Genomic DNA, 25399 nt, shown 5'->3' on the forward strand with positions numbered 1-25399 from the left:
TTAAGAATTTAAAGCCCGGTTGAATTGTTCAATCTGCAATTTCTAAATGCATTTTCCCAATCAGTCACGGAGAATTATCTTAATACCAGCACCGCAAGTGAGCTTTGGTTAGACAAGACAGTTATGAAGTAAGTTCGGCCCTGTTTTGTGACATTCCTTGCCCCAGTTGTTAAGCGAATCACTGCAGCTGGGGCACTGCAACCATCACAAATAGCAATAGCAATAGCAGTTAGACTTATATACCGCTTCATAAGGTATATTCATATCTAAGCTCTATCACCTATATTCATTTATCTATCTAATTATATCTATCTAATCTCTATATCTAATCTATGTCATCTATCACCTACATTCATTTATCTATCTAATCTATATCTATCTAATCTCTGTATCTATCTAATCTCCATATCTATCTATCTATCTATCTATCTATCTATCTATCATCTATCTATCTATCTAGCAATAGCAGTTAGACTTATATACCGCTTCATAAGGTATATTCATATCTAAGCTCTAACCTATATTCATTTATCTATCTAATTATATCTATCTAATCTCTATATCTAATCTATGTCATCTATCACCTACATTCATTTATCTATCTAATCTATATCTATCTAATCTCTGTATCTATCTAATCTCCATATCTATCTATCTATCTATCTATCTATCTATCTATCTATCTATCTATATCTATCTATCTATCTATCTATCTATCTATCTATCTATCTATCTATCTATCTATCTATCTATAGCAGTTAGACTTATATACTGCTTCATGGGGCTTTCAGCCCTCTCTAAGCGGTTTATAGAGTCAGCATATCGCCCCCCACAGTCTGGGTCCTCATTTCACCCACCTCGGAAGGATGGAAGGCTGACTCAACCTTGAGCCGGTGAGATTTGAACCGCCGAACTGCAGATAGCAGTCAGCTGAAGTGGCCTGCAGTACTGCACCCTAACCACTGCGCCCCCTTCTGCCTCTTGAGCCTGAATTTGGATCAGCTGAGGATGCCACCACGATCCTAACTCGTGAAAAATGACCCATGAGGATGCCACCATGATCCTAACTCGTGAAAAAAGCCATTGTTTTTAGTGCGTTTGTGACTCTTCACTGGTCACTGAGCAAAACTGTTGTAAGTCAAGGACAGCCTCCTAAAGACAATCGATTATCGAAAACGTCGGATCGGTCTTCCCCATGAACTTAAACAACGGCTGCCAAGAAGGAAAAAGAAATAAGAAAGACGAGGTGGCAGATTAAGAGAATGTAACCTGCGTTTATTGAGACGGACGGATAACATTACAAACGAGCAAAGCAATAAATAAATAAGATTGGAAAACAACGAGGACCGCAGATCAGGTTTAACAGAGGCTAATATTTGCAAGCTGCCGTTTTAATCGTGTACACAGAGTGATAATAATTGCAGAAAACCAGACAGAATTCTGCCGGGCAATTCTGTATTGGAAAGGATGAGCATGGAGTCTTCAATCGCAGATATTAGCAACAGTTCTCTCTTTATTTGATGTTTATTTCCTTCCCCCTTTTCCCCTTGAATATCTCTCTGCTTTTCTATTATTATGCTGTGGGGTGGGGAGAAGGTTTTCTATTGTTTCTTGTTTTCAAGAACGCACAGAAAAATGTGCAGGGTTCAGGGATTTTAATCCCTGGTGGAAGATTTCTAGGGAGATGTGCTAAATTTAACCGAATGGCATTCAGGCGGACTGTAGCTCTCTGTCTCTCGCTTTTCTCTGAGATTAAAAGAAAAGAAAACACACAACTGAGATTAAAAGAAAAGAAAACACACAACTTTAACCCCCCCCCCGCAAAAAAGTGTGATGCGTTTGCTCTTTCGCACAGGAATGAACTTTCATTCATGTGAACGTACCTCTTGTAGCAAAGGCAGCTTAAAATCATTTCTGCGGGCAGATTTATTATTTCGCTGTTTAAAAAATAATAATAATCCGTAAAAAAAACAATTCTGGAAACAAACAGGTCATTCCTTTTGTGGGTTAGAAATAAAAGACCCTGAGCGTGAAAGGGGGGGGGGGAGATTAAGAATTTGTAAGGAACCTTAGAGATCATCTACTCCAGCCCACAGCTCAAACCTTGTTCTGCTACCTAAGATGCAGCTGGAACAATTAATTAATTAAAATTTCTGGGTAGTAGTGGGGCAATTTAGGCCGAGAGAGAGGGAACGGGGAGCCGTGGTATCTGGATGCGAATCCAGACCATTTCCCTTCTGATAAGGTCACTCTCAAACTAACTATATCAAACTCCCTGAGTGATGGCTGACACCTTCTGCTTAACTGACTAACATAGTTGGAAGGGACCTTGGAGGTCTTCTAGTCCAGCCCCCTGCTCAGAATACAGAATAACAGAGTTGGAAGGGACCTTGGAGGTCTTCTAGTCCAGCCCCCTGCTCAGAATACAGAATAACAGAGTTGGAAGGGACCTCGGAGGTCTTCTAGTCCAGCCCCCTGCTCAGAATAAAGAATAACAGAGTTGGAAGGGACCTTGGAGGTCTTCTAGTCCAGCCCCCTGCTCAGAATACAGAATAACAGAGTTGGAAGGGACCTTGGAGGTCTTCTAGTCCAACCCCCTGCTCAGAATAAAGAATTACAGAGTTGGAAGGGACCTTGGAGGTCTTCTAGTCCAACCCCCTGCTCAGAATACAGAATAACAGAGTTGGAAGGGACCTTGGAGGTCTTCTAGTCCAGCCCCCTGCTCAGAATACAGAATAACAGAGTTGGAAGGAACCTTGGGGGTCTTCTAGTCCAACCCCCTGCTCAGAATACAGAATAACAGAGTTGGAAGGGACCTTGGAGGTCTTCTAGTCCAACCCCCTGCTCAGAATACAGAAAAACAGAGTTGGAAGGACCTTGGAGGTCTTCTAGTCCAGCCCCCGGTTCAAGCAGGAGACCTTACACTACTTCAGAAAAATGCTTTTCCAATCTCTTCTTAAAAACCTGCCTTTTTATATATGATTCACCTCATAAAAATGGAATGATACTGATGAGAGGCATCAACAGAACCAAGCTACCATTTCCTGGTGCACAATGCTTGTGTATACTGTATACTGTATAGAGCTGAATTTTTTCTTTTAGCAGGCGTGTGATACGGTCGGGCTCGATAATACGATTCAGCCAAAGCCTTCTGAGAAAATAGAAATTGTCCCCCCATCAGAGTTTAGACGCCCCCAACAATTAATCCATGGAAAGGCCACGTGAACAGACACACAAAGCAGTTGTCACAATTGGTGCAGCGTAGCTTGGTGAAAGCACACTTCCTGGGGTGCGATGCTTTGGTGCTTCACTGGAATAAAAAAACAGCACAACTCGAAATGGACATTTCCTACGATTGAAGGATTCTCGTAGCCGACGGATCCGGCTCGCTCCGGGATACAATGAAATACGATTCCATTTTTTCTCCCGCTTTCCTGCCACGGATGCATCTCCAAGTCTTTTAAGTTGTCGTTTTTTGTATATTGGAGGGATGTCAATGCAAAAATGTCAATTTTGGAGTCCAGTCAAAACCCTTGTGCCGATCTCCCCCTGGCCACAATTTTTTTTAAAAACGCCAAAGGTGTAAATGCAATTTTTTTTCTAAACTTTTCTCCCCCTGGCCACAAATGTTTAAAAACGCCAAAGGTGTAAATGCAATTTTTTTTCTAAACTGTTCTCCCCTTGACACTCGCTCCTTCAAGCTTGAATGGAAAGGCGTCCCTGGCTCAGAGCTTTGCGGCAATTAAAAAAAAAGAATTGTAGTTGCGCAGTGCACATGCAACAGGAAGGATTAAAATGACAGGCTTTAAAACCTCATGCCCAGGATATATTTCTTGCAAAACCCAGACATATTTTGCCCTTCAAAGCTGGAAAGAAACTGAGTCGGTGAAGGTCACCAGGAAGTCAAAATGAGACCTTAATGACGAGGGACTTCCTTAAATTGCATTTTCAGATGAGGAAAAAAAACAACTCATCCATCGCTTAATCTCCCCAGGAAAGAAAACAACAGCAAGATTTATTTTTCTGGCTCTCCTATCACCACCACCAAACCTCGTCTCTACGGTTGGACAGACTGGTGACCTGGGGTGGGGTGGGGGGGAAGAAAAACGCACATGCGAAGCTTCCAGACGGAGACTCACATCTGTCTCCCCTGGAATTTGGCGTCCTCGGTGCGGCCGAGAGCCAATTCTCCTGTTTTATTATTATTTTGTAAAAAAGAACAGCGATGGAAAAAAAAAAGATTTGTTTTGGCAGTGTGATGAGATCCACTCCTAGCTTAAGGACCTGGTGGCCTATAGCAAAAGGATGGTTATGGCAAGGAACGCGGCTCCCGAAAGCATCAGCGCCAGCTCCGGGATCCCCCCGCTACTTAGCGCGACCTCAAACCCCGCAATTTCCTCCTTGTAGCCTTTTTCCCTAGCCGTGCACTTGAAGAGGCCTTCGTCCATCGGCGTTTGCTGCCCGAAGCGAAGCGTGCAGGATTGGTCCTCCATGGCACAGGGGTAAACCTTGTTGTCCTTGACCCAGCTGTAGCTGGCGTGGCGGGACCTCAGCGGGCAGGGGAGGTAGACGTAAGCCGTGCGATCGACGCTGACTTTCTTGATGGCGTCCTGAGCTAATTTCTCTACGGGGTCCGGCGTTTAAGGAGACAGAAAGAGTAAGAGAAAGGTAGACAGAGAGAGAGAGACAGGGAGGGAGGGAGAGAGAGAGTGAGAGAGAGAGAGGGAGGGAGAGAGGGAGAGAGACTCAATGCAATGAAAAGAAGTACTGTATTTTTGGAGTATAAGATGCTCCCAAGTATAAGACTCACTTAGCTTTTGGGGAGGAAAAGAAGGGGGGGGAAATCTGCTTCTGCCTCCCAGCAATTTGCCTCCTTGCTACAAACAGCAAACTGTACAGACAATATACACTCTTTGTAGTGTTGCATTTCAGACTGTATTTGTACAGATGCTGTTAAAATTGATGTGGCTTTTTGGAAGTATACCATACTCTCTGCTATTTAAAGGGAGATACGATAGCACTGGGCCTCTTTCAGATCAAGCGTTTATTTTAAAAAGCTTCTTCATTTGGCTAGAGCTGCCTAGAACAGCAATAAAACAGTCTTTAAAGTCTGATAATGTGAACATTTTATAGGTATTTATAATTATTGCCTTGCCTTCTTGCAGCAAATAGCAAACAGCCTGATTAGCACAAGAAATAAATATATATGCCTTCCAGCAATTTGCCTCATGCAGCAAACAGCAAGTTTCACTTTCACTTTCACTTTGTGCCTCCCCGATCATCAGCCGTTTCAGGCTGCGGGGATTGCTATAGCCTATTCCAGCCTCCGCCATTTTCCCCCTTTGCTGCAAGGAGGTAAATTGCTGGGAGGCAGAGGCCAAAGGATGGGGGCGACGGCGGATGGGTGGGTGAGTCTACATTCAGATGCACTCACATTTTCACCCTCTTTTAGGGGGGGGGGAGGTGCGTCTTATACTCTGAAAAATACGGTAGCTTTTTAGCTCCATGGCCAGGATGGTCGACTTGAAAAGCTTGCCAGGATGTCCTGGAGGACAGGCCGTGACCCAGCTCAACCCTTCTCCATTGTACTGGCCAAACTTTTAAGGGCGTGGATGCAGAAGGGAAGTTCCCAGCAATCATACGTGGCTCAGGAAGGCTTTGAATACCTTCCGGGTGAGGAAAAGGGATATAAAACACAACGTCAGGCCCGCAGCCATCTTTTCTTTTGGATCTTTGGCCTGCCACGCTTTCTATTATTCTACTATGCATTTTCTATGGTGGGAAAACAGGAGTTAGATGATATGCAGCCATAACAACATTCTTTCTAGAAAGGTCATCCTTTGTCTCTGCATCTCTGCACCTGACCGGAACTGGATGGGTGGAAGCTGCCAGCGTGGCAGTGGGAGATTGGACCATGGGATGGACTTGTGGGTGTGGGGGCAGGATCTCGAACTTTCAACTAGGTGGGGAAAACCAGGAAGCTTCCATATTCGTGTTTCCCCAGATGTGCCAACATGGCTCTCTTCATAAATTGGAGCTTTGAGCAATACTTTGCCTCGGACTCTGATTTACTTTTGGATGCTAGTTTGAACCCTGGCACACAAATTCAATCAAGCCAACTTCTTCCCTTGTTCTCCATTTTTCCTGTGATTGACCATGAAAAGATAGAGGGACCCTCTTTAATGCCACATCCACGCCTCCACCAACACCCCAAGTTCCCTCAAGGGGACAGAATTACCTTCCGCTGCTTTGCACGCCTGAGTGGTGCTGGAGGAATCCAGGCTCTGAATCAACCTGTTGAAGGACCAAGTGGGAACATCTCAAGAACGTTGCTGCTTCGAGCCACAGCACCCCCTAGTTCCATACTTCGTTTCTCCCTAGTCAACGATCCCATAACTCCGTGTTAACTAAAAACCCTTTGGTCACACAAGTGTGTCAGAAGCTTCTGCACACAACGCTCCTCCCCACAAGACCTCACTTTTTCTTCCTCTTGGCTTTTGACCCACCTGTTAGTGTGGTTTTTCTGGGAGACGGTGGAACAAGTCTTGGCAGCTGCATCCCACCCACAGTAAGGGTCCCGAGCCAAAATGCAGTTCCAGCAATTGCCGTGGTATTGGCTGCAGTCTTGCAACGGTAGACGCGTGACTTCGAACTCGGTGCTCATGTAGAGGTAGCCCTACCGGAGAGACAAAATGGGTTCTAGTGCAGTGGGGGGGGGGGGGAGAAAGGAACTTGGGGAAGGAAGCTGTGGAGATCTTCTCTGGTCCTAGGAAATAGACACCTGTGTTCCCTTCCTACGTTCTCTGTGGTGGATAGAGTTCCTTTGGCAAGAGATGAAGGTCACAAAGATGACTCCCCAGATCACGGGAATGAAAAAAAAAACATATTAGGAAGGAAAGTCTCTATGCTTCTCATTATCTAGCACCACCAACAGATCTGGAAAATGCACAGTTAACTCTATGGATTCCTTGAAGTTCCTACCTATCTAACTTCACCTTATTTCAGGAGGTGGAAGTAAAATACCAACGGTTGGGTCCCGCCAGGGACCAGCGGAGCTGGCATCAGAGTTGGACAGTGAGGAGGTTGGGGAGGAACATGGGCCAGTCCTGGAGTCTGGGGAAGGCTCTGATGAGGGCTCTGCGTCGGAGGCAGAGTGGGGGACAGGGCCGTCTGACAGTTATCAGCTGCCTTCAGAGTCAGACATCAGTGAGGCAGAGGAACAGCTGGAGCCTGTTCCCAGTGTGCGCATGCACAGCGTTGCCAGATGAAGGGAAGAGCTAAAGAACAGTGGTTGACTTGGGAATAGGCCACAGTGGGACAATGAATGGCCCCTCCCAGTGGAAATAAAAGAGGAGCGACAGGGGAGTGGAGTTTGCAGGAGGCCATTAGTTCCCTTGATTGGTTTGTGACTCTATGAGAGTCCTTGCCAAGTTGTGCAGATCTCGGCCTGGCAGCTCTCCAAGCCAGATAAGGTCTGTGACCGTAAATCCTCCTTGCTGGATGGGAATGAGCAGAATTCACAGCCAATTAACAAAAGGGTTTTTTGTCGGGACAAGGAGTTGGCTTCAGGCTCTGGGGAAGCCTCGGTCAAAACACTTAACTCTCTTCTTAGTTGGCTACACAACCAAGTAAGCTGGAAGATATTCCCTCCCATGGTGCCTGCACATCTCCCAGCATCGGTCCCCGAATGTTGCCCACGACCAGAAGGTTTATTCTTGGTCTTACCGTTGTGGCATCCAGGATCATCTGGGTGACAGGGGCTTCCTTCTTGAAGGGGCTTAACTCAGCGATGATCACCGTCTGTTCTTTGCTTCGGAGGACTTTATGGATCTTCCCTTTGGCTGTCATCACACACACACACACACACACACACAAAAAGAACTTTGGTTAGGTGGAAGGAGACCACCACGGTCTCAGCGATAGACGCAGGATAGACATCTTGCCAGGAAAACCTTGGGCCCATCCATCCACGGGGTGAGGATGGCTTCCGTCTAAGGGTAGGGAAGGAGCATGGCTTAATGCCAATGTCAGGATAGCAATAGCAATAGCAGTTAGACTTATATACCGCTTCATAGGACTTTCAGCCCTCTCTAAGCGGTTTACAGAGTCAGCATTATTGCCCCCAACAATCCGGGTCCTCATTTCACCCACCTCGGAAGGATGGAAGGCTGAGTCAACCTTGAGCCGGTGAGATTAGAACCGCTGAACTGCAGATAGCAGTCAGCTGAAGTGGCCTGCACCCTAACCACTGTGCCACCTCGGCTCTTTACCTGGATCCCAGGTAACACCCCTAATGAGAAGAAAACTCTGGTTTTTCCTCAAAGTCCCATTTAATTAGAGATCTCATATTGGCACATCTGGGAAAATCCGGATCTGAAAGCTTCCAGGTTTCCCCCCCCCCCCACTCAAATGAAAGTTCAAGACCCTTCCCAGCGTCCACATGTCCATCACATGGCCCAATCAAGTATCATCCAAGCCAGGAGTTGCCTCCCAGTCACCTCATCAAAGCTAAAGGGCCGGTTGACCTTGAGTTTCTGAGAAAGAATGTTGTTATGGCTACCTATCACCCACACTCTGTGTAATTCCCCTCTCCAATTTTCCCACGGTAGGAAACGTGGCAGGCCTGAAATCCAAAATATGGCTTCCAGTCTGACAGCAAGAGTGAATACATGGATGAGTCCAGAACCTCAACAGATTCCTTCAAAGTCTTAGCCCCATTCCTCTCCTTAGAGTTGAAGACTTTAAAAAGAGTGGGGAGAAGAGCAACAAAGAGGATTAGGGGCTAAAACATACGAAGAACGGTTGCAGAAATTGTATAGGTCTAGTTTGATGAAAAGGAGGACTAAGGGAGACATGATAGCAGTCTTCCGATATCTCAGGGGATGCCCCAAAGAAGAGGGAGTCAAGCTATTCTCCAAAGTACCTGAAGGCAGGACAAGAAACAATGGATGGAAACTAATCAAGGAGGGAAGCAACCTAGAACTAAAGAGAAATTTCCTGACAGTTAGAACAATTAATCGGTGGAACAACTTGCCTCCAGAAGTTGGAGGTTTTTAAGAAGGGATTGGACAATCATTTGTCTGAAGTGGTACAGGGCTCCCTGCCTGAGCCAGAGGGTTGGACTAGAAGACCTCCAAGGTTTCCCCCCCCCACAACTCTCTTATTCTGTTATTCTGTTCTGTTAAAGTTTTCACACAACTTCCGTACGCAGCAAACTCACCAGTTCCAAGAAAGAGAACATCACGGGATACGTTGTTGGCATCCCGGGCCTTGTCCACCACCACCTGAGTGTACGTGTCGTTCATCTGGAGGACATACAGAGGTTGCTCCTCATCTGGATAGATCACAGCTTCTAACTCTGGGTGGTCTTTAATGAAGGACAGCATTTTGGCCAAGGAAGCGCTCGAATCTGGTGGAACACACTGTGGTTGGAGAAGGAAAGAGGCATCAGGCATTCACGCGGAGAAGGGGCTCCCAAATTTCAAACTCGAATTCTGTCCGATAATGCAGAAAAGTTTGCCTCCTTCACTTATTTTCCCTGACAATTCATCCCCCAAAGCCTCTCAATCTCAATTCGCCAAGCTCATGCAAAGTTCTCCGACATTCGATTCTGTGTTGACTTCTGCAAAGAGGGGCGTGTGCACAAGTAGCCTTTTTATAGTCTGGAGAGGAGCCTAATGACCACCAGCTGAGCGCAATCACCTCCTGTAATTGCGTAATTGTTCCTGACGCCTAGTAGCTCTTCGATGGCGTGCATCCAGGAACAACTCACTACTGGCTTCCGGCTCACTCTCCCTTGTCTCCTCCCCACTGGTCCAAGGCTCAGGCGCCTCCTGGTGGCCAACCAGCCTCTCTGCGCCCTGCTCGGAGTCGGAACCCTGCCCAGGGTCCTCCACATCCTCCAGAGCCGACTCATAGGGCCCCTCGCTGTCGGAGTCTGGTGCAGAGGTGGGTTCCTACCAGTTCGCACCTATTCGGTAGAACCGGTTCGTCAAATCTACCGAACCGGTTAGAAGAAGTTCCACCAGTGGACCCGGAAAGCAGGACACACCTAAAGAAGAGGTTCCAAAAATTTTGGAAACCCACCACTGGGACTCTGGTGGCAGCTCCAACGGCTCCTGCTGGGCCACAACACTTCCCGGTAATAAATCCACTTGTATTGTTTTTCATCTATATATTTGTATCTTAATGCTTTTTTTCTATTTCTCTCTCCCCCACCCCTGGGTAGTAAACAAAATCAGGTGCCAATCAGACACTTAGAATCCTGTTTGAAAACAACAACAACAGTCACCAAAATTCAGAGCATCCGATGAGTCTTACATTGCCAGGTCTGGGATAAGGGACGGGGCCTGAAGCCCCCTTGAATTTGGAAGTTTCGAAATAGGAGCTGATTCGGTTCATCGAGTAGGCACAAACTGCGGACGTGCCCCTTGGAAGAAATAAAGCAGAAATTATTATTATTATTTTTTTAAAAAAAATATCGGGTGTTGAGTTGTTTTTTTTAATATAAAGGTTTTTATTTTTAGGCACAGAACACCTGCAATTTATATGAATCGCACATTATCAAATCGATTATGCTTGTATGCGTTATTATCATTGTACCTCATTTGTTTGACTATCACTATTATTCCTTCATTTTAAACGAGAGATACTAAATATTGGAGTCATTTATATTATAACATTCATAGCAATAGCAGTTAGACTTATATGCCGCTTCATAGGGCTTTCAGCCCTCTCTAAGCGGTTTATAGAGTCAGCATATTGCCCCCCAACAACAATCCGGGTCCTCATTTTACCCACCTCGGAAGGATGGAAGGCTGAGTCAACCTTTGAGCCGGTGAGATTTGAACCGCTGAACTGCAGAACTGCAGTCAGCTGAAGTGGCCTGCAGTACTGCATTGAACCACTGCGCCACCTCGGCTCTTCAATAACATCACTAGTTCATTACATCACTAGTGGGTGTTCCAGCTTTCACGGTGGGCGTTAGGGGTTTGCTGTAACTCTGCTTTATAAATTTTATAAAGTAAAGTTACTTCCCTACTTTATAAATCACCATTACTGTGCAACCGGTGGGCGGTTAGGAAATTTTACTACTAACAGAGATACAAAAATGGGCGGTAGGTATAAAAAGGTTGACTACCCCTGCATTACGTCATCTTCAATCTATCCAATAATAATATATCTTTCTGTTATATTCAGTATCATTCCATTATTCTTGCATTAATGACATCCTCTGGTATCTTTCATTTCCATGTTTTTTTATCTAACCATTGATAAAATAAATCCCACGTCTTGTAAAATTGTTTATCTTCTTGTTCTCTAATTTCAAATGTCAATTTACTCATTTCAGCACATTCCATTATTTTATGAATAGCTTCCTCCTGCGTTGGTATTTTCTCATTTTTTTACAATTTTTAGCAAATACAATTCTAGCTGCCGTTAACGGGCGTTGAGTTTTGCATCAGTGTATCCTGGTCCGAATTGGAATTGTGAGCATAAGGAGCACAGTATGGGAATTTCAGGACCACGGACAGCCCCCAGGTAGCCAAGTTGCTCCAACAGGGAATCGATTTAAAGGCTATGCTGAAAATATTCTTTCTTTTGGTTGAACTTAAACGTATTTCCTCCTTAGAGCCCAGATTAAATCCCTTTTCCCCAAGTGAATTCCACCATATGCATCATCCCAAGGTTCAGAACTTATCGATTGGATGTATCCTCAACAGCGACAGGATTACAGATCCAACTTCCCGTTGACCTGTAGGCCATCTCTCACCACTCACCATGGGCTGGAGAAGACCCCATACAACGTTGTTTCGGTCTGGCCCTCCTCTCTGACAACGAAGGTGTCCTCCAGGTGGTGGAAAAGCAGGGGCTCATGGGGGCTTCCACACACCAGCCTCGCTTTGAGGAAGGTGCTCCAGAAATCACCCGAGGCTGGTTTCTCTCCCTGATCCACCTGGAGATCAAAGACACACCTTGAATCTAATTTCTTGGGATTTTCATTTCTTTCCATCCCATAAAGAGAACATCCCTTCCTCAATCTGGACACGAAATCCACATTCTTTAAGATCAGATTGGTTTTCCTTAGAGGCTTTCATCTGCCCATATTCTCCAAAGATATGTTGTGGCCCGCCAGCAGCCAGATTCGGACAGTGAGGAGGGTTGGGGAGGAAGCTGGGCCAGTCCTGGAGTCTGGGGAAGGCTCGGATGAGGGCTCTGCGTCGGAGGCAGAGAGGGGGCCAGGGCCATCTGACAGTTATCAGCTGCCTTCAGAGTCAGACATCAGTGAGGCAGAGGAACAGCTGGAGCCTGTTCCCAGTGTGCGCATGCGCAGAGTTGCCAGACGAAGGGAACAGCTAAAGAACAGGGGTCGACTTGGGAGTAAGACCACAGGTGGACAATGAATGACCCCTCCCAGAGGGAATAAAAGAGGAGCGACAGGGGAGTGGAGTTTGCAGGAGACCATTAGTTCGCTTAATTGGTTCGTGACTCCCCGGAGACTCCTGGCCAAGTTCTGCAGAGATCGGCCTGGCAGCTCTCCAAGCCAGATAAGGTCTGTGACCGTAAATCCTCCCTTGAAAGACTTGGCTGGATGTAAATGAGCAGAATAATAAGCGCTTGGCCTTATTTTCGGGGAGGTCTTATTATTTTTGAGGTGCAGGAGGAGGCGAGCGTGGTCACCTCATGGCTGCTGCTGTGTTGCAATGTTTTTGGGGAGGTCTCATTTTCAGGGGAGGGCTTATTTTTGGGGAAAACAGGGTATCTGGCGGTTTATCGAGCCCTCTGACTTCCCCCCTTCCCCCTCGAAAGGAAGAAAACCCCTCCGTTCCCCAACCTTGCACACGCGTCCAATCCAAATTTTGTAGAGCTCCTCATCCAGGCCGGCTGACCGGTTGACCTCATTGTAGAAGAAGAAAATTTCGTCTTTCCTTCGATCCCTGTGTGGGAAGAGGGCTGCTCCTTCGAACTCGGCATCTAGGGCGGAAAATTCAGGATGAAAATTAACAAACCCAGCCCAGATTGATGCCAACTTGGCATCCTGCAAGCTTTGCCACGAAAACTCCTCTCGGTCTTTCTCAAGAGTTTTTGGCTTTATATTCAAACGCAGGGGGTCCTCGACTTATGGCCACAAATTGAGCCCAAAATTTCTGCTGCTATTCTTTTTAAGTGGGTTTTATTCCCAGTTCACGCTCTTGCTTGCCGCGTGAGTTAAGCGGTGGTTAAGTTGTTGTTGTTGTTTAAGTGAATCGGCTTCTCTCGTCAGAAGGTCGCAAAAGGAGATCATGTGATACCCCCCCCCCCCCAGGACACTGCCACCGTCATAAATGTGAGCCAGTTGCCAAGTGTTTGAATTTTGTGACCACGGGGATCAGTGGTGGGTTTCAAAAAATTTTCGAACCTACTCTGTGGGTGTGGCCTCCTTTGTGGGAGTGGCTTGCCGGCCATGTGACCTGGTGGGAGTGGCTTGCCGGCCATGTGCTTTCTTTCTTTCTTTCTTTCTTTCTTTCTTTCTTTCTTTCTTTCTTCTTTCTTTCTTTCTTTCTTTCTTTCTTTCTTTCTCTCTCTCTCTCTTTCCTTTTGTCTCTCTGTCCCTTTTTCCTTTTTTTCTTTCATCTCTCTCTCACTTTTCCTTTCTTTTTTCTTTTTTATTTCTTTCTCTCTCTCTCTCTTTCCTTTTGTCTCTCTGTCCCTTTTTCCTTTTTTCTTTCATCTCTCTCTCACTCTTTCTTTCTTTCTCTCTCTCTCTCTCTTTCTTTCCTTTTGTCTCTCTGTCCCTTTTTCCTTTTTTCTTTCATCTCTCTCTCACTTTTTCTTTCTTTTTTTTCTTTATTTCTTTCTTCCTTTCTTTCTCTTTCTCTTTCTGTGTGTGTGTGTGTGTGTGTGTGTGTGTGTGTGTGTGAGTGGTGGGTTTCAAAAACTTTTGGAACCTCTTCTGTAGGTGTGGCCTGCTTTCTGGTGGAACCTCTTCTAACTGCTTCGGTAGATTTGACGAACCGGTTCTACCGAACCGGTGCGAACCGGTAGGAACCCACCTCTGACGGGGATGCTACGACAGTCGTAAGGGTGAAAAACTGGTCACAAACATGAAAAATTGCCGCAAGTCCCTTTTTTCAGTGCTGTCGTAATTTTGGATGGTCGCTAAATGCACCATTGTAAGTCGAGGACTCCCTGTATTCCATTTTCAGGAAAGTGGGGACAATGAACAAGGAGGTTTTCTTACTGCTGAGCCAACTGTCCCTCGTCTTGATCCCCTTTTTCCGTCCGTAACTCCTCTGGAAGGAACTTTTATTCCCAGATAAGGCAGAATACAGGTTGTCCTCTGAAATATGGAGAAAAGCCAGAGCTAAAATCTGTTTTTTTTTTTAAAAAAAAATAGAAATGTTGAATGCTTCACCCGCAATGCTGATTTTGGTTTCTTTTGCCTAGCATCCGAGCCTTGATCCTGCTATTAGGAGGGAGAATAGGATAGAATAACAGAGTTGGGAAGGGACCCTGGAGGTCTTCTAGTCCAGCCCCCTGCCTAGGCGGGAAACCCGACCCCAATCTCTTTTTAAAAACTTCCAGTGTTGGAGCATTCACAACTTCTGGAGGCAAGTTGTTCCACTGATTAATTGTTCTGTAACTGCCAGGAAATTTAAGCTAGCCATACCCTTACTTGGATTCGAACTTGGGCTGTTTAGGCAGTTGTATTAACCTCTAAGCCACAAGCTTCCCTCCCTTTATCAGCTGAGCCAGGGGAATGATGGATTTTTTTTCTTTGGTCAACATACGTATATAAGAAGCTTGAGATTTGGAAAGACATTTAAAAAAAAAGGAATTTTGGACTGTTCTGGAGCCCCTTACCGATGGCGATAGTGACGGCGCTTTGCAAGGGTGAGGATGAGATCACGTTCTCCCCCAGAATGGTGAAAATTTGACCCTGGCTGCTTCTCTGCAGTGTCGTGTTGACCTGGAAGGGAAAGAGAACCACGGATCAGCCTGCCCATAAAAGCGGTTCGAAACTGAGAATGATATCCGATTGATTCTTATGGGTCCTCCTGGTTGCTCAAAGCCCCTAACCCTAACCCCTTCTGTCCAGCCCCTTACCAAAATCCAGCATTTGGGAGCACCCGCGTTCGTGCCACAGACCAGGATTTTATTCTCTATCCTTTCGATCATCTGGATGAAGTTGTCGCAGTTGCCCTACAAATGGCACAACATGGAAAATGAAATCTATCCAACTCAACTCAACTCAACTCAACCCAACCCATCCCAACCCAACCCAACCCAACCCAACCCAATCCATCCCTATGCATCCCATCCCATCCCATCATATCCCATCTCCTCCAAACCATTCCAACCCAATCCATGCAACCCATCCCATCCCAACCCAACCCAATAAAACCCAACCCAAGCTTATGTATCCCATCCCATCTCATCCAACCCAACCCATCCTAACCCATCTCAACTCAACCCAACTCAACCCAACCCAACTCCCCCACCCCACCCAATTCAACCCAACCCAACTCAACTCAAGTGAACTCAGCCCAATCTAACCCAACCCAACTCAACTCAAGTGGACTCAGCCCAATCCAACCTAACTCAACTCAACCCAACCCAACCCAACTCAACTCAAATGGACTCAACCCAATCCAACCCAACCCAACTCAACTCAAATGGACTCAACCCAATCCAACCCAACCCAACTCAACTCAAATGGATTCAACCCAACCCAACCCAACCCAACTCAACTCAAGTGGACTCAACCCAATCCAACCCAACTCAACCCAACTCAACTCAAGTGAACTCAGCCCAATCCAACCCAACCCTAGCCATGTCTTCTAGAAGACCTCTAGGGGTGCTCTGTGCCTGGAAACTGAAGTAACCGGGGGAGATAAAATTCCTGCCAAGCTATCAGCTTAAGTTGCCTTAAGGAGTTGGTTCTTGCCAACTAGCCAACCAGCCAAGACTGGACCATAAGTTGGACTTTAGCAGCTGGAAACTGTCCCTATTCAGATGCAAAGCCTCTCCGACGTTTCCCTTCCCTTGGAGAAGACATCCATCCCTTTCCAACCTGAGCTGCCAGCTCACCTTCTCTGCTCTCTCACAATCCTTCTTGGCCTTCTCTTCGACGTGGACTGGCACCTGGGCACCAGGGAGAGAGAGGGGGGACACACACACACACACCTTTAGCATTGTGAATTGTTTATCACAGTTAAGCAAATCACTTGATCATTCAGCCAATCCAGCTTGGCGTATCAGAAGCCCGCTGGGAAGGTGACAGACTTGACCACAAGACACCATAACCATCATAAATATCAACTGGTTGCCAAGCACCCGAATGTTGTGACCCGCCAGCGGCCAGGAGTTGGCACCAGACTCAGACAGTGAGGAGGGTTGGGGAGGAACATGGACCAGTCCTGGAGTCTGGGGAAGGCTCAGATGAGGGCTCTGTGTCGGAGGCAGAGAGGGGGCCAGGGCCGTCTGACAGTTCTCAGCTGCCTTTGGAGTCAGACATCAGTGAGGCAGATGAACAGCTGGATCCTGTTCCCAGTGTGCGCATGCACAGAGTTGCCAGAGGAAGGGAAGAGCTAAAGAACAGGGGTCGGCTTGGGAGGAAGGCCACAAGTGGACAGTGAATGCCCCCCCCTCCAGAGGACATAAAAGAGGAGCGAAAGGGGAGTGGAGTTTGCAGGAGACCATTAGTTCGCTTCATTGGTTCGTGACTCTCCAGAGACTCCTTGCCAAGTTTTACAGATATCGGCCTTGGCAGCTCTCCAAGCCAGATAAGGTCTGTGACCGTAAATCCTCCCTTGAAAGACTTTGCTGGAGGTGAATGAGCAGAATTCACAGTAGATAAATAAAAGGAGTTTTTGTCGGGACCAGGAGTGGTGCATTGCTCCTAAGTCGCTTTTTCCAATCGCATTGCAACTTCGAACTTTTCTTAAAACCAACGGTTGCAAGTCGAGGACTATCAGTCGGGGCTTTGGATGGAGGGATGGGATGGCTTACCTCAGTGGGCGTGATCTCGGACTCCACAAATGTCAGAATCCAGACTGTTCCTCGCCCTCCGACAATCAGCTGAGGGGACCCAGCTTCATGGAACATGGAGATCAGCTTTTCCTTCTGATTGAAAGTTCTCGTCACGGCATCTGGGGGGGGGGGGGGTGAGTGGAAAGAGAAATCAACAATCTTATTAAAAACAACCCCCCGAACTGGATAGAACCGGCTGAATTGCACCACTGGCCAGAGACCTCCTGGACAGTAAAGCTACCCCTTCTTGGCGATGCTAACCCGGAGGGAGTCGGGGTGGCGCAGTGGGTAGAGTGCAGTACTGCAGGCCACTTCAGCTGACTGCTATCTGCAGTTCGGCGGTTCAAATCTCACCGGCTCAGGGTTGACTCAGCCTTCCATCCTTTTCGAGGTGGGTGAAATGAGGACCCAGACTGTGGGGGGCGATATGCCGACTCTGTAAACCGCTTAGAGAGGGCTGAAAGCCCTATGAAGCGGTATATAAGTCTAACTGCTATTGCTATTGCTATTGCTATAGTCTGTTCCCTCCGTTTCCCCTGTGGTTTGCAATCCGGAATGCGCTAATGGGCCGCCCTGCCGTGGGAAAACTCACAGTGGGAGGAGAGTTACGCTAATATCCAAGAAATGTGGGAATGGGGTCATTAAAGCCCAGACAACACGCAGTGTGAATGACCCAAATTTATATATATATATATATATAATTCCACAAATTCCATATATTTGTGCACACCGGGTGCTTTGACAAAAAGAAAAAAAAACATTTAATCACTCCCCTGGCTCAGCGGATAAGGGAGGAGAGCTTGTGGCTTAGAGGTTAATACAACTGCCTAATATGTAAAAACAGCCCGAGTTCAAATCCCAGCTGATGAGAGCTAAATAGCTTGAAATAGATCCAGACTAGTCTCCCTTCATTTATTTATCAGCCAAAACGTAACACAAAATGGTTTGTTGGGTAAGAGACTGCCTTGGGGGAGGGGGGGGGGCTCCTGGAGTGGGGGCTGAAAGGGAAAGTGGTATGCCCCCTCCCATATTTGGGCGCACCAGCTGTTTTGACAAAAAGGAAAACACACACACACAGACAGAATTATTTTCAAACGATTGAGCTGAATGGTTGAACGGTTGCCCCTTTTGCAATCAGTCCCAGCCTCCGGGAAACGCACCGAGGAGGGGCACGCACCCTTCGCACGCGACGTTTGCACGCTTTGGCTAACCCCTGCCGAGATCGTCTTGATCAGGGTCTTTGCCAAACAGGCCATCTTGGTTTATCGTAGCCAGCCTGACTATTCAACGTGGGAAGGATGCTTCAAGCAGCCAGCAGCTGGGATCGTATAAATCCATTTCGCCAAGGGACGGGCTCGGGAAGGCGCTGCCCGCTTGTGCCCTGGCCGATTGCAAAAACAACAACAACAACAACACAACACACGCATACACAATCAGCGGCAACAACAAGGGAACCACACCTTGTTGTTGTTTGCTCCTTTCGCAGTTTGACTCTCCTCTGTCCTCAGCGCAGGAGAGGGCCAGGCAAGGAGCTTTGAGTTTGCAGAGGCTGAGTCACTGGGCGGGGGGGGAGGGAAATTACTCCCCCCCCCACAGCACTGTCTGTGTTTTTCTTCACACACACACACACACACAAGCTCTCCCCACCCCACCCTTCTCTCTGCTCCGTATCTGGGTTTGTTTTTTTAATTTTTTTATCTGCATTGCAGAGGGGGGCTCCCATGTTTTTGACCTGCTGGAGCAAAATCTCATTTATTTTTTTCTTCCTGGAAATCCCTGGGCTGATTTGCAAAAAACTACGTGCCCTTCGGCTCTCCTTGCAATTGGAGGGTTGTTTTTTTTTAAAAAAAAAAATCCAGATCTGATGCCCCTTAAGAGCAGGTTTTTCGTTTTGCCACGGACAACTTTGGAATCGTTGCCAAGGGGAAGATTATTGTTTTTTCTGCTCTCTCCAAAACGGTGTGCACGGATTAAAAATGGATTGGGGCCGTAGAGTCTTGGCCCTTCTGTTAATATATATTATATACATACATACTTACATACATACATCTCTATCTCTATCTATCTATCTATCTATCTATCTATCTATCTATCTATCTTTTATCTATCTATCTCTATCTCTACCTACCTACCTACCTATCTCTCTCTCTCTCTCTCTCTCTCTATCTATCTATCTATCTCTCTCTCTATCTATCTTTATCTATCTATCTTTCTATCTCCCTATCTCTCTACATATCTCTCTATCTCTCTATCTTTCTATCTATCTATCTTACATCTCTCTCTCTCTCTCTATCTATCTATATAACATCTCTATCTATCTCTATCTATCTATCTATCTCATATCTATCTATCCATCCATCTATCTATCTATCTATCTATCTATCCATCCATCCATATCTCTCTCTCTCTCTCTCTCTTACATCTCGATATCTATCTATCTATCTATCTATCTATCTATCTATCTATCTATCTATCTATCTATCTATCTATCTATCTATCTATCCCATCTATCTATCCATCTCTCTCTCTCTCTCTCTCTCTCTCTCTCCCTACCTTCCCTGCCCGAGTCCTTTTTACAAGAGAAAATCAGCCCAATTTGGAGCATGTAACGGTTTTCGCTGACCGAATAGAACCCCCAGTTGGAGGGGCAGTCTACCTGTCAATCTGGGAAGGGAGGCTTTCCCCTTTGCGAGCAAGGATCCAGTAGATCCCAGTGGGGGGGAGGCTAGATTTAGAGCTGGGTTGCAGCCTGATCTGATTGGATTGCCAGGGAATTGAATATATCAGAATAGAAGGAAATTAACTGTAATTAATTGTTCTTTCCTCCTAATCGAATTGTCGGGAGTCAGAGAGACAGAGAAACAAGGGGGTGCACACTCAGCTCCTGTCAATCTGTGCACAGCTTCCGTCAATCACTTTGGTTTGAAGTGGCCTTGAAAACATTCATTAAAGATAACACAAAAAAAAACCCACCACACAAATCGGAAGGTTAAACCTCCATGAATCAGGGCAATATATCTGAATTTCACAGGCCCCAGAATTCCCAAGAAAGCAACGGGACTTTTTGAATGCCTCTCTTCTTCTTCCCCACTGTTTTTGGAGGGCTCCTTCACCCATTGAGGGACTTGGGCCCACTTTAATTTGAATTTTACCGAATTTCTCGCCCATCGGCCGAGGCTGCAGAAACCTTAAAACGGAGCCCACAGGGGCAACTGCTTAGCAGCTGGAAAAGGGGGGGTTGCCCCCCTCCCAAAGTGTCTCGGGAGCTCAGTTTTCAGGCCTTGGGCACCTTGCCACACCGTGCATCACCAAATAGCCACGGGAGCCAAAACATTTATGCTCTGCAAAAAATAAAAGACGGGAGCCAACTGTTTAATCTCTCCTGCAGGAAAACCTCGCTTAAAAAAATAGATGCACCGAAGAGGCCATGAAATCGAAAGCTGCATCTCTCTGCAGCAAAACCAAGAATTCGGATCTCCTCTGCACATTTCCCCCCCCCCCCGCAACGCCCCCCCTGTTTTTTAATGCCTTAATTATTTCTTTCTAATCCAGGAGAGACGCAACCTAGAACGAAGGGAAAGGGTTTCCTGCTTGAGCAGGGGGCTGGACTAGAAGACCTCCAAGGTCCCTTCCAACTCTGTTATGCTGTACTCTGAGCATAGGGCTGGACTAGAATAGCAATAGCAATAGCAATAGCAGTAGACTTATATACCGCTTCATAGGCCTTTCAGGCCTCTCTAAGCGGTTTACAGAGAGTCAGCATATTGCCCCCAACAATCTGGGTCCTCATTTTACCCACCTCGGAAGGATGGAAGGCTGAGTCAACCCTGAGCCGGTGAGATTTGAACCGCTGACCTGCTGATCTAGCAGTAGCCTGCAGTGCTGCATTTAACCACTGCGCCACCTTGGCTCTTACCTCCAAGGTCCCTTCCAACTCTATTATTCTGTATTCTGAGCAGGGGGCTGGACTAGAAGACCTCCAAGGTCCCTTCCAACTCTGTTATGCTGTATTCTGAGCAGAGGGCTGGACTAGAAGACCTCCGAGGTCCCTTCCCACTCTGTTATTCTGTATTTTGAGCAGGGGGCTGGACTAGAAGACCTCCAAGGTCCCTTCCCACTCTGTTATTCTGTATTCTGAGCAGGGGGCTGGACTAGAAGACCTCCAAGGTCCCTTCCCACTCTGTTATTCTGTATTCTGAGCAGGGGGCTGGACTAGAAGACCTCCAAGGTCCCTTCCCACTCTGTTATTCTGTATTCTGAGCAGGGGGCTGGACTAGAAGACCTCCGAGGTCCCTTCCAACTCTGTTATTCCGTATTCTGAGCAGGGGCTGGACTAGAAGACCTCCAAGGTCCCTTCCCACTCTGTTATTCTGTATTCTGAGCAGGGGGCTGGACTAGAAGACCTCCAAGGTCCCTTCCAACTCTATTATTCTGTATTCTGAGCAGGGGGATGGACTAGAAGACCTCCAAGGTCCCTTCCCACTCTGTTATGCTGTATTCTGAGCAGGGGGCTGGACTAGAAGACCTCCAAGGTCCCTTCCAACTCTGTTATGCTGTATTCTGAGCAGGGGGCTGGACTAGAAGACCTCCAAGGTCCCTTCCAACTCTGTTATTCCGTATTCTGAGCAGGCGGCTGGACTAGAAGACCTCCAAGGTCCCTTCCAACTCTGTTATGCTGTATTCTGAGCAGGGGGCTGGACTAGAAGACCTCCAAGGTCCCTTCCCACTCTGTTATTCCGTATTCTGAGCAGGCGGCTGGACTAGAAGACCTCCAAGGTCCCTTCCCACTCTGTTATTCTGTTTTCCTTTTGCAGTTGACGAAGGACTCTCCCCCCCACCCCCTAATCTCTGTTGTCTTGTTTCTTTTGAAAATTTGCCTCCCTGCAATCTAAATTTTCAAAGAAACAAAACCTGAATATCCCTTACCATAAAAAATAATAATAAAAAAACCTGACAGGAATTCTTTTCCTATCTTAATATCTTCCCGGAAGCACCAGTTGGTGCTTTTTTTTTTTTGCAAATCGCACCCTGTCTGCTGCTAGTCCTCAAGGATTTCTCTCAATGCTACCCACGCTTTCCTAAACTCCTTCTCTTCCAATTTCCTGCTTGGCCAGCGCACTGCGGGGTTCAAAATTCATTCGGTTGCAAAGGAAAGGGCAGCGTTTGTGCCCAACAGCTCCGGGCACCTCACTCAGGGTTTCCCCTCCTCTACTTTTTAGCCACAACAGCCCTGCCAGGTAGGCCTGGCTCAAATTAATTGAAAGGCAGATCTGAATGTAGGAGGACCCACCTTTCCCAATGCAATCCTCTTATCTCAAGTTCCGAGAATATGCAGTTAAGTGGCCATTAGTCTATTTTCTAAAAAACGTTCGTGACTCAGCAAAAGAGGAATTGGAATTCTAAATCAGAAACATCCCTGGCGAAGAATTTTAAAATGCTTTTTGAGGTTTGTGGGGCACATTTTGCAGGAGGAGAAGGGTTTGGGGCAGAGATTAGGGGGGGAAAAAACACCCCTTTGCAACAGGATTAGAGTGGTTTGGTTGGTGGTGGGTTCCCCCACCCCAATTCCTCTCTTTTTTCCTGCTTAAATTCAAGATCCTGCCTTAATTTAATATATTCCTTAAATGAGGAAAACAGACCGGGTGTTTTTTTGGGGTGGGGGAGAAGGTGGTTTAAAACGGAAGGATTTGCTCAAGAGCAGCTGGACCTTTTCAAGAGCTTGGCATTTGGAAACGCAGCCTACGCTCCCCTCGGCAACCTGAAAGGGGATGCAAAATCATAACTCATAATAAAAATAAAACATTTGCAGATCTCAGCTCCTCGGGAAGGACTGGGAGTGGAGAGGTAGATAGAAATGCCAAATCCAGACCAAACCTTCTTCTCAGAAGAAAACAGGTGAATCCAAATATGAATAATGATGATGATAGGAAAAGAAAGCTCAGGGTTTTTTTGAAGAATAATAATAATAATAAACAATAATAATAATAGAAAAAGGAAGGTTAACTTTGGAAATAGGAAGGAAACAGCTCATTTTAGCAATTAGAATCATGCTAATAAGGGAGAAAAACACCCCACTTTTTTCAATCAGCATTATAGAAATTATAGGAAAAGGCTCCCCATTTGGAATAACAACAACAACAACAATAATAACAATAACAATAACATTATGCCTCATCTTTAGGAATTACAGTGATAAAAATGATAGAAAAAAGCCTTTGGCATAATGCTAAAAATGCTAAAAATGGTAATAATGCTAAAAATGCTAAAATGCTAAAATGCTAAAATGCTAAAATGCTAATAATAATAACCTGTATCAATCATTAGCAGTAGTCAATATTTGTGATACATTTTCAAATCTTCAGTTGACCGAGTTTCATGTTTAATGAATAACAGAGATGATGATGATGAAAATAATAATAACAATAACAATAATACAACTTTAGAAATTGCAATGATAAAAATTATAGGAAAAAGCTTTTGGGCATCAAAATAATAATAATAATAATCCTAAGGGAGGGGGGGGGGGGAAATTCCTTACCTTCTTTAGGAATTATGGCCATACAAATGTCTGGAAAAAAACCTTTGGCGTCAAAATAATAATCGTATCATAAGAAAGAAAAGCTCACCTTTGGGAATCAGCCTCAGCCGGGGAATATTTTGTGAGGCACCGAGATAAAAGAATGCAAAAAGGCAGAAAAGGGGGAAACAGCCCATTTTTTTAGGGGGTGGGGGGGGAGGGAGGGAGTCTGGCTGAAATTCTGCAGAAGAAGGGGAACGTCAGAATGGCTGAAAATTCAATTCGGTCCTTGCAGATTCCCCTAAATGCAGGAGGAAGATTTGATTCTGCCTGGAGCCAACACCACTCTGCACTTCCCTCCCTCCTGTGATTTCTAATTTATAGTCCAATTAAATTCTATTAAAAAAAAAGAAACGAGGATCCACCAAGAACCGGCTCCCTCAAGCGGCCGGCGGAAAAAGAGGAGAGCAGAGGGGAAAAAAACAGGGAGAGAGAGAGAGAGAGAGAGAGAGAGAGAGAGAGAGAGAGAGAGAGAGAGAGAGAGAGAGAGAGAGAGAGTTACAGGCAGCGGATGAAAGGATGACACATGAAAAAACGGGATGGAAAATCCTTGTAAGAAGAAATGAAATATGAAAGGGGGGGCTGGGGGGATTGTCATTAGCCGGGGGGGGGGATCGCAAGCAGAGAAGGCCCTTTTGCAAAAGATGCAGGATTTGTAACATCATCATCATCATCATCATCATCATCAGCAGCAGCAGCAGCAGCAGCATCATCATCATTATTATTATTATTATTATTATTTTGGGGTGGTGGTGCTGAGTGAGTTAAACAAGGTCTGCACCAAGTGAAGCATCTGTGGGGAATTTGAGATATAGCCAAATTTTCAGAGAGGAACTTTCCTTCCTTCCTTCCTTCCTTCCTTCCTTCCTTCCTTCCTTCCTTCCTTCCTTCCTTCCTTCCTTCCTTCATTCCTTCTCTCCTTTCCTTCTTCTTTCGTCCCTCTATTCTTTTCTTCCTTCCTTCCTTTATTCCTCTCTTCCCTTCTGCTCCCTTCTTCTCCTTCCTTCCTTCTTCCCTCCCTTCCTGCTGTCCCTCCCCCTTCCTTTCCTTCCATACAACTCTCACATTTCCTTCCTTCCCTTCCATTCCTTCCTCCCCTCTCTTCTGCTCCATCCATCCATCCTTCCTGCCTTGTTCCTTCCACTGCTTTTCTTCCCTCATTTTTCCTTTCCTTTCTTCCTCTGCTTCCTTTCCACTCTGTCCTTTATCCTTTCCTTTTTTCCCCTTCTTCCCTTCTTCCCTTCTCTTTTTTCTTCAATTTCCTTCCTTCTTTCCTCTGATTTTCTTCCCTCATTTCTTTCCTTCCCCCTTTTTTCTTTCTCTTCCTTTCTTCCTGCTTTCTTTCTATTCTATCCTTCCCTTGTTTCCCTTCCTCCCCTTCCCATTTCAATGCCCTCCCTTCCTCTGCTTTTCTTCCTTTTTTCCTTTCCTCTGCTTTTTTCTTTTCCTTTCCTCCTCTGCTTTCTTCCTTCCCTCTTCCCTCTCTCTCTCCTTCCTCCCTTCCCTTCTCTTTTCAATTTCCTTCTTTCCTCCCTCCCTCTTTTCCCCCCAATTCCCTTCTCATCTTTGTCACCTCCTGCAGAGCACTTATGGGAGACCCCAGACTGAAATTCATCCTTTTGGCTTCTCTATCTCTTGTGTGTGTGGGAGGGATTTTCAGCCAAAAAAACCCGCTCGCTCGCTGGATCCACAATGTTCCCTCTTGATGTGTCATGCTTGTTTTGAGGCGAAAGCATCTCGCCTTTCTCCGGGAGAGAGAGAGAAGGATTTTGAAAGCTGGGCAGAAGCCTTGTGCCAATTCGAGGACCC

General features: G+C 46.1%; 1 protein-coding gene across 1 annotated transcript; it reads right to left on the reverse strand.

Moving 5' to 3' along the window:
* Positions 1–3707: 3707 nt before the first annotated feature.
* On the reverse strand, positions 3708–23682 carry LOC116520110 (semaphorin-7A-like; the record flags this gene model as incomplete). The annotated part of the gene is made up of 14 exons (XM_032234264.1): positions 3708–4624; positions 6239–6294; positions 6507–6676; positions 7726–7841; positions 9221–9422; positions 10321–10429; positions 11781–11956; positions 12836–12975; positions 14222–14320; positions 14845–14950; positions 15088–15183; positions 16072–16125; positions 16993–17132; positions 23640–23682. Coding segments are annotated over 14 exons (1839 nt in total), but the record flags the coding sequence as incomplete, so codon positions are not given.
* Between the last annotated feature and the right edge of the window lie 1717 nt (positions 23683–25399).

Source organism: Thamnophis elegans, chromosome 17, assembly GCF_009769535.1.
Source record: "Thamnophis elegans isolate rThaEle1 chromosome 17, rThaEle1.pri, whole genome shotgun sequence".
NCBI lineage: Eukaryota > Metazoa > Chordata > Lepidosauria > Squamata > Colubridae > Thamnophis > Thamnophis elegans.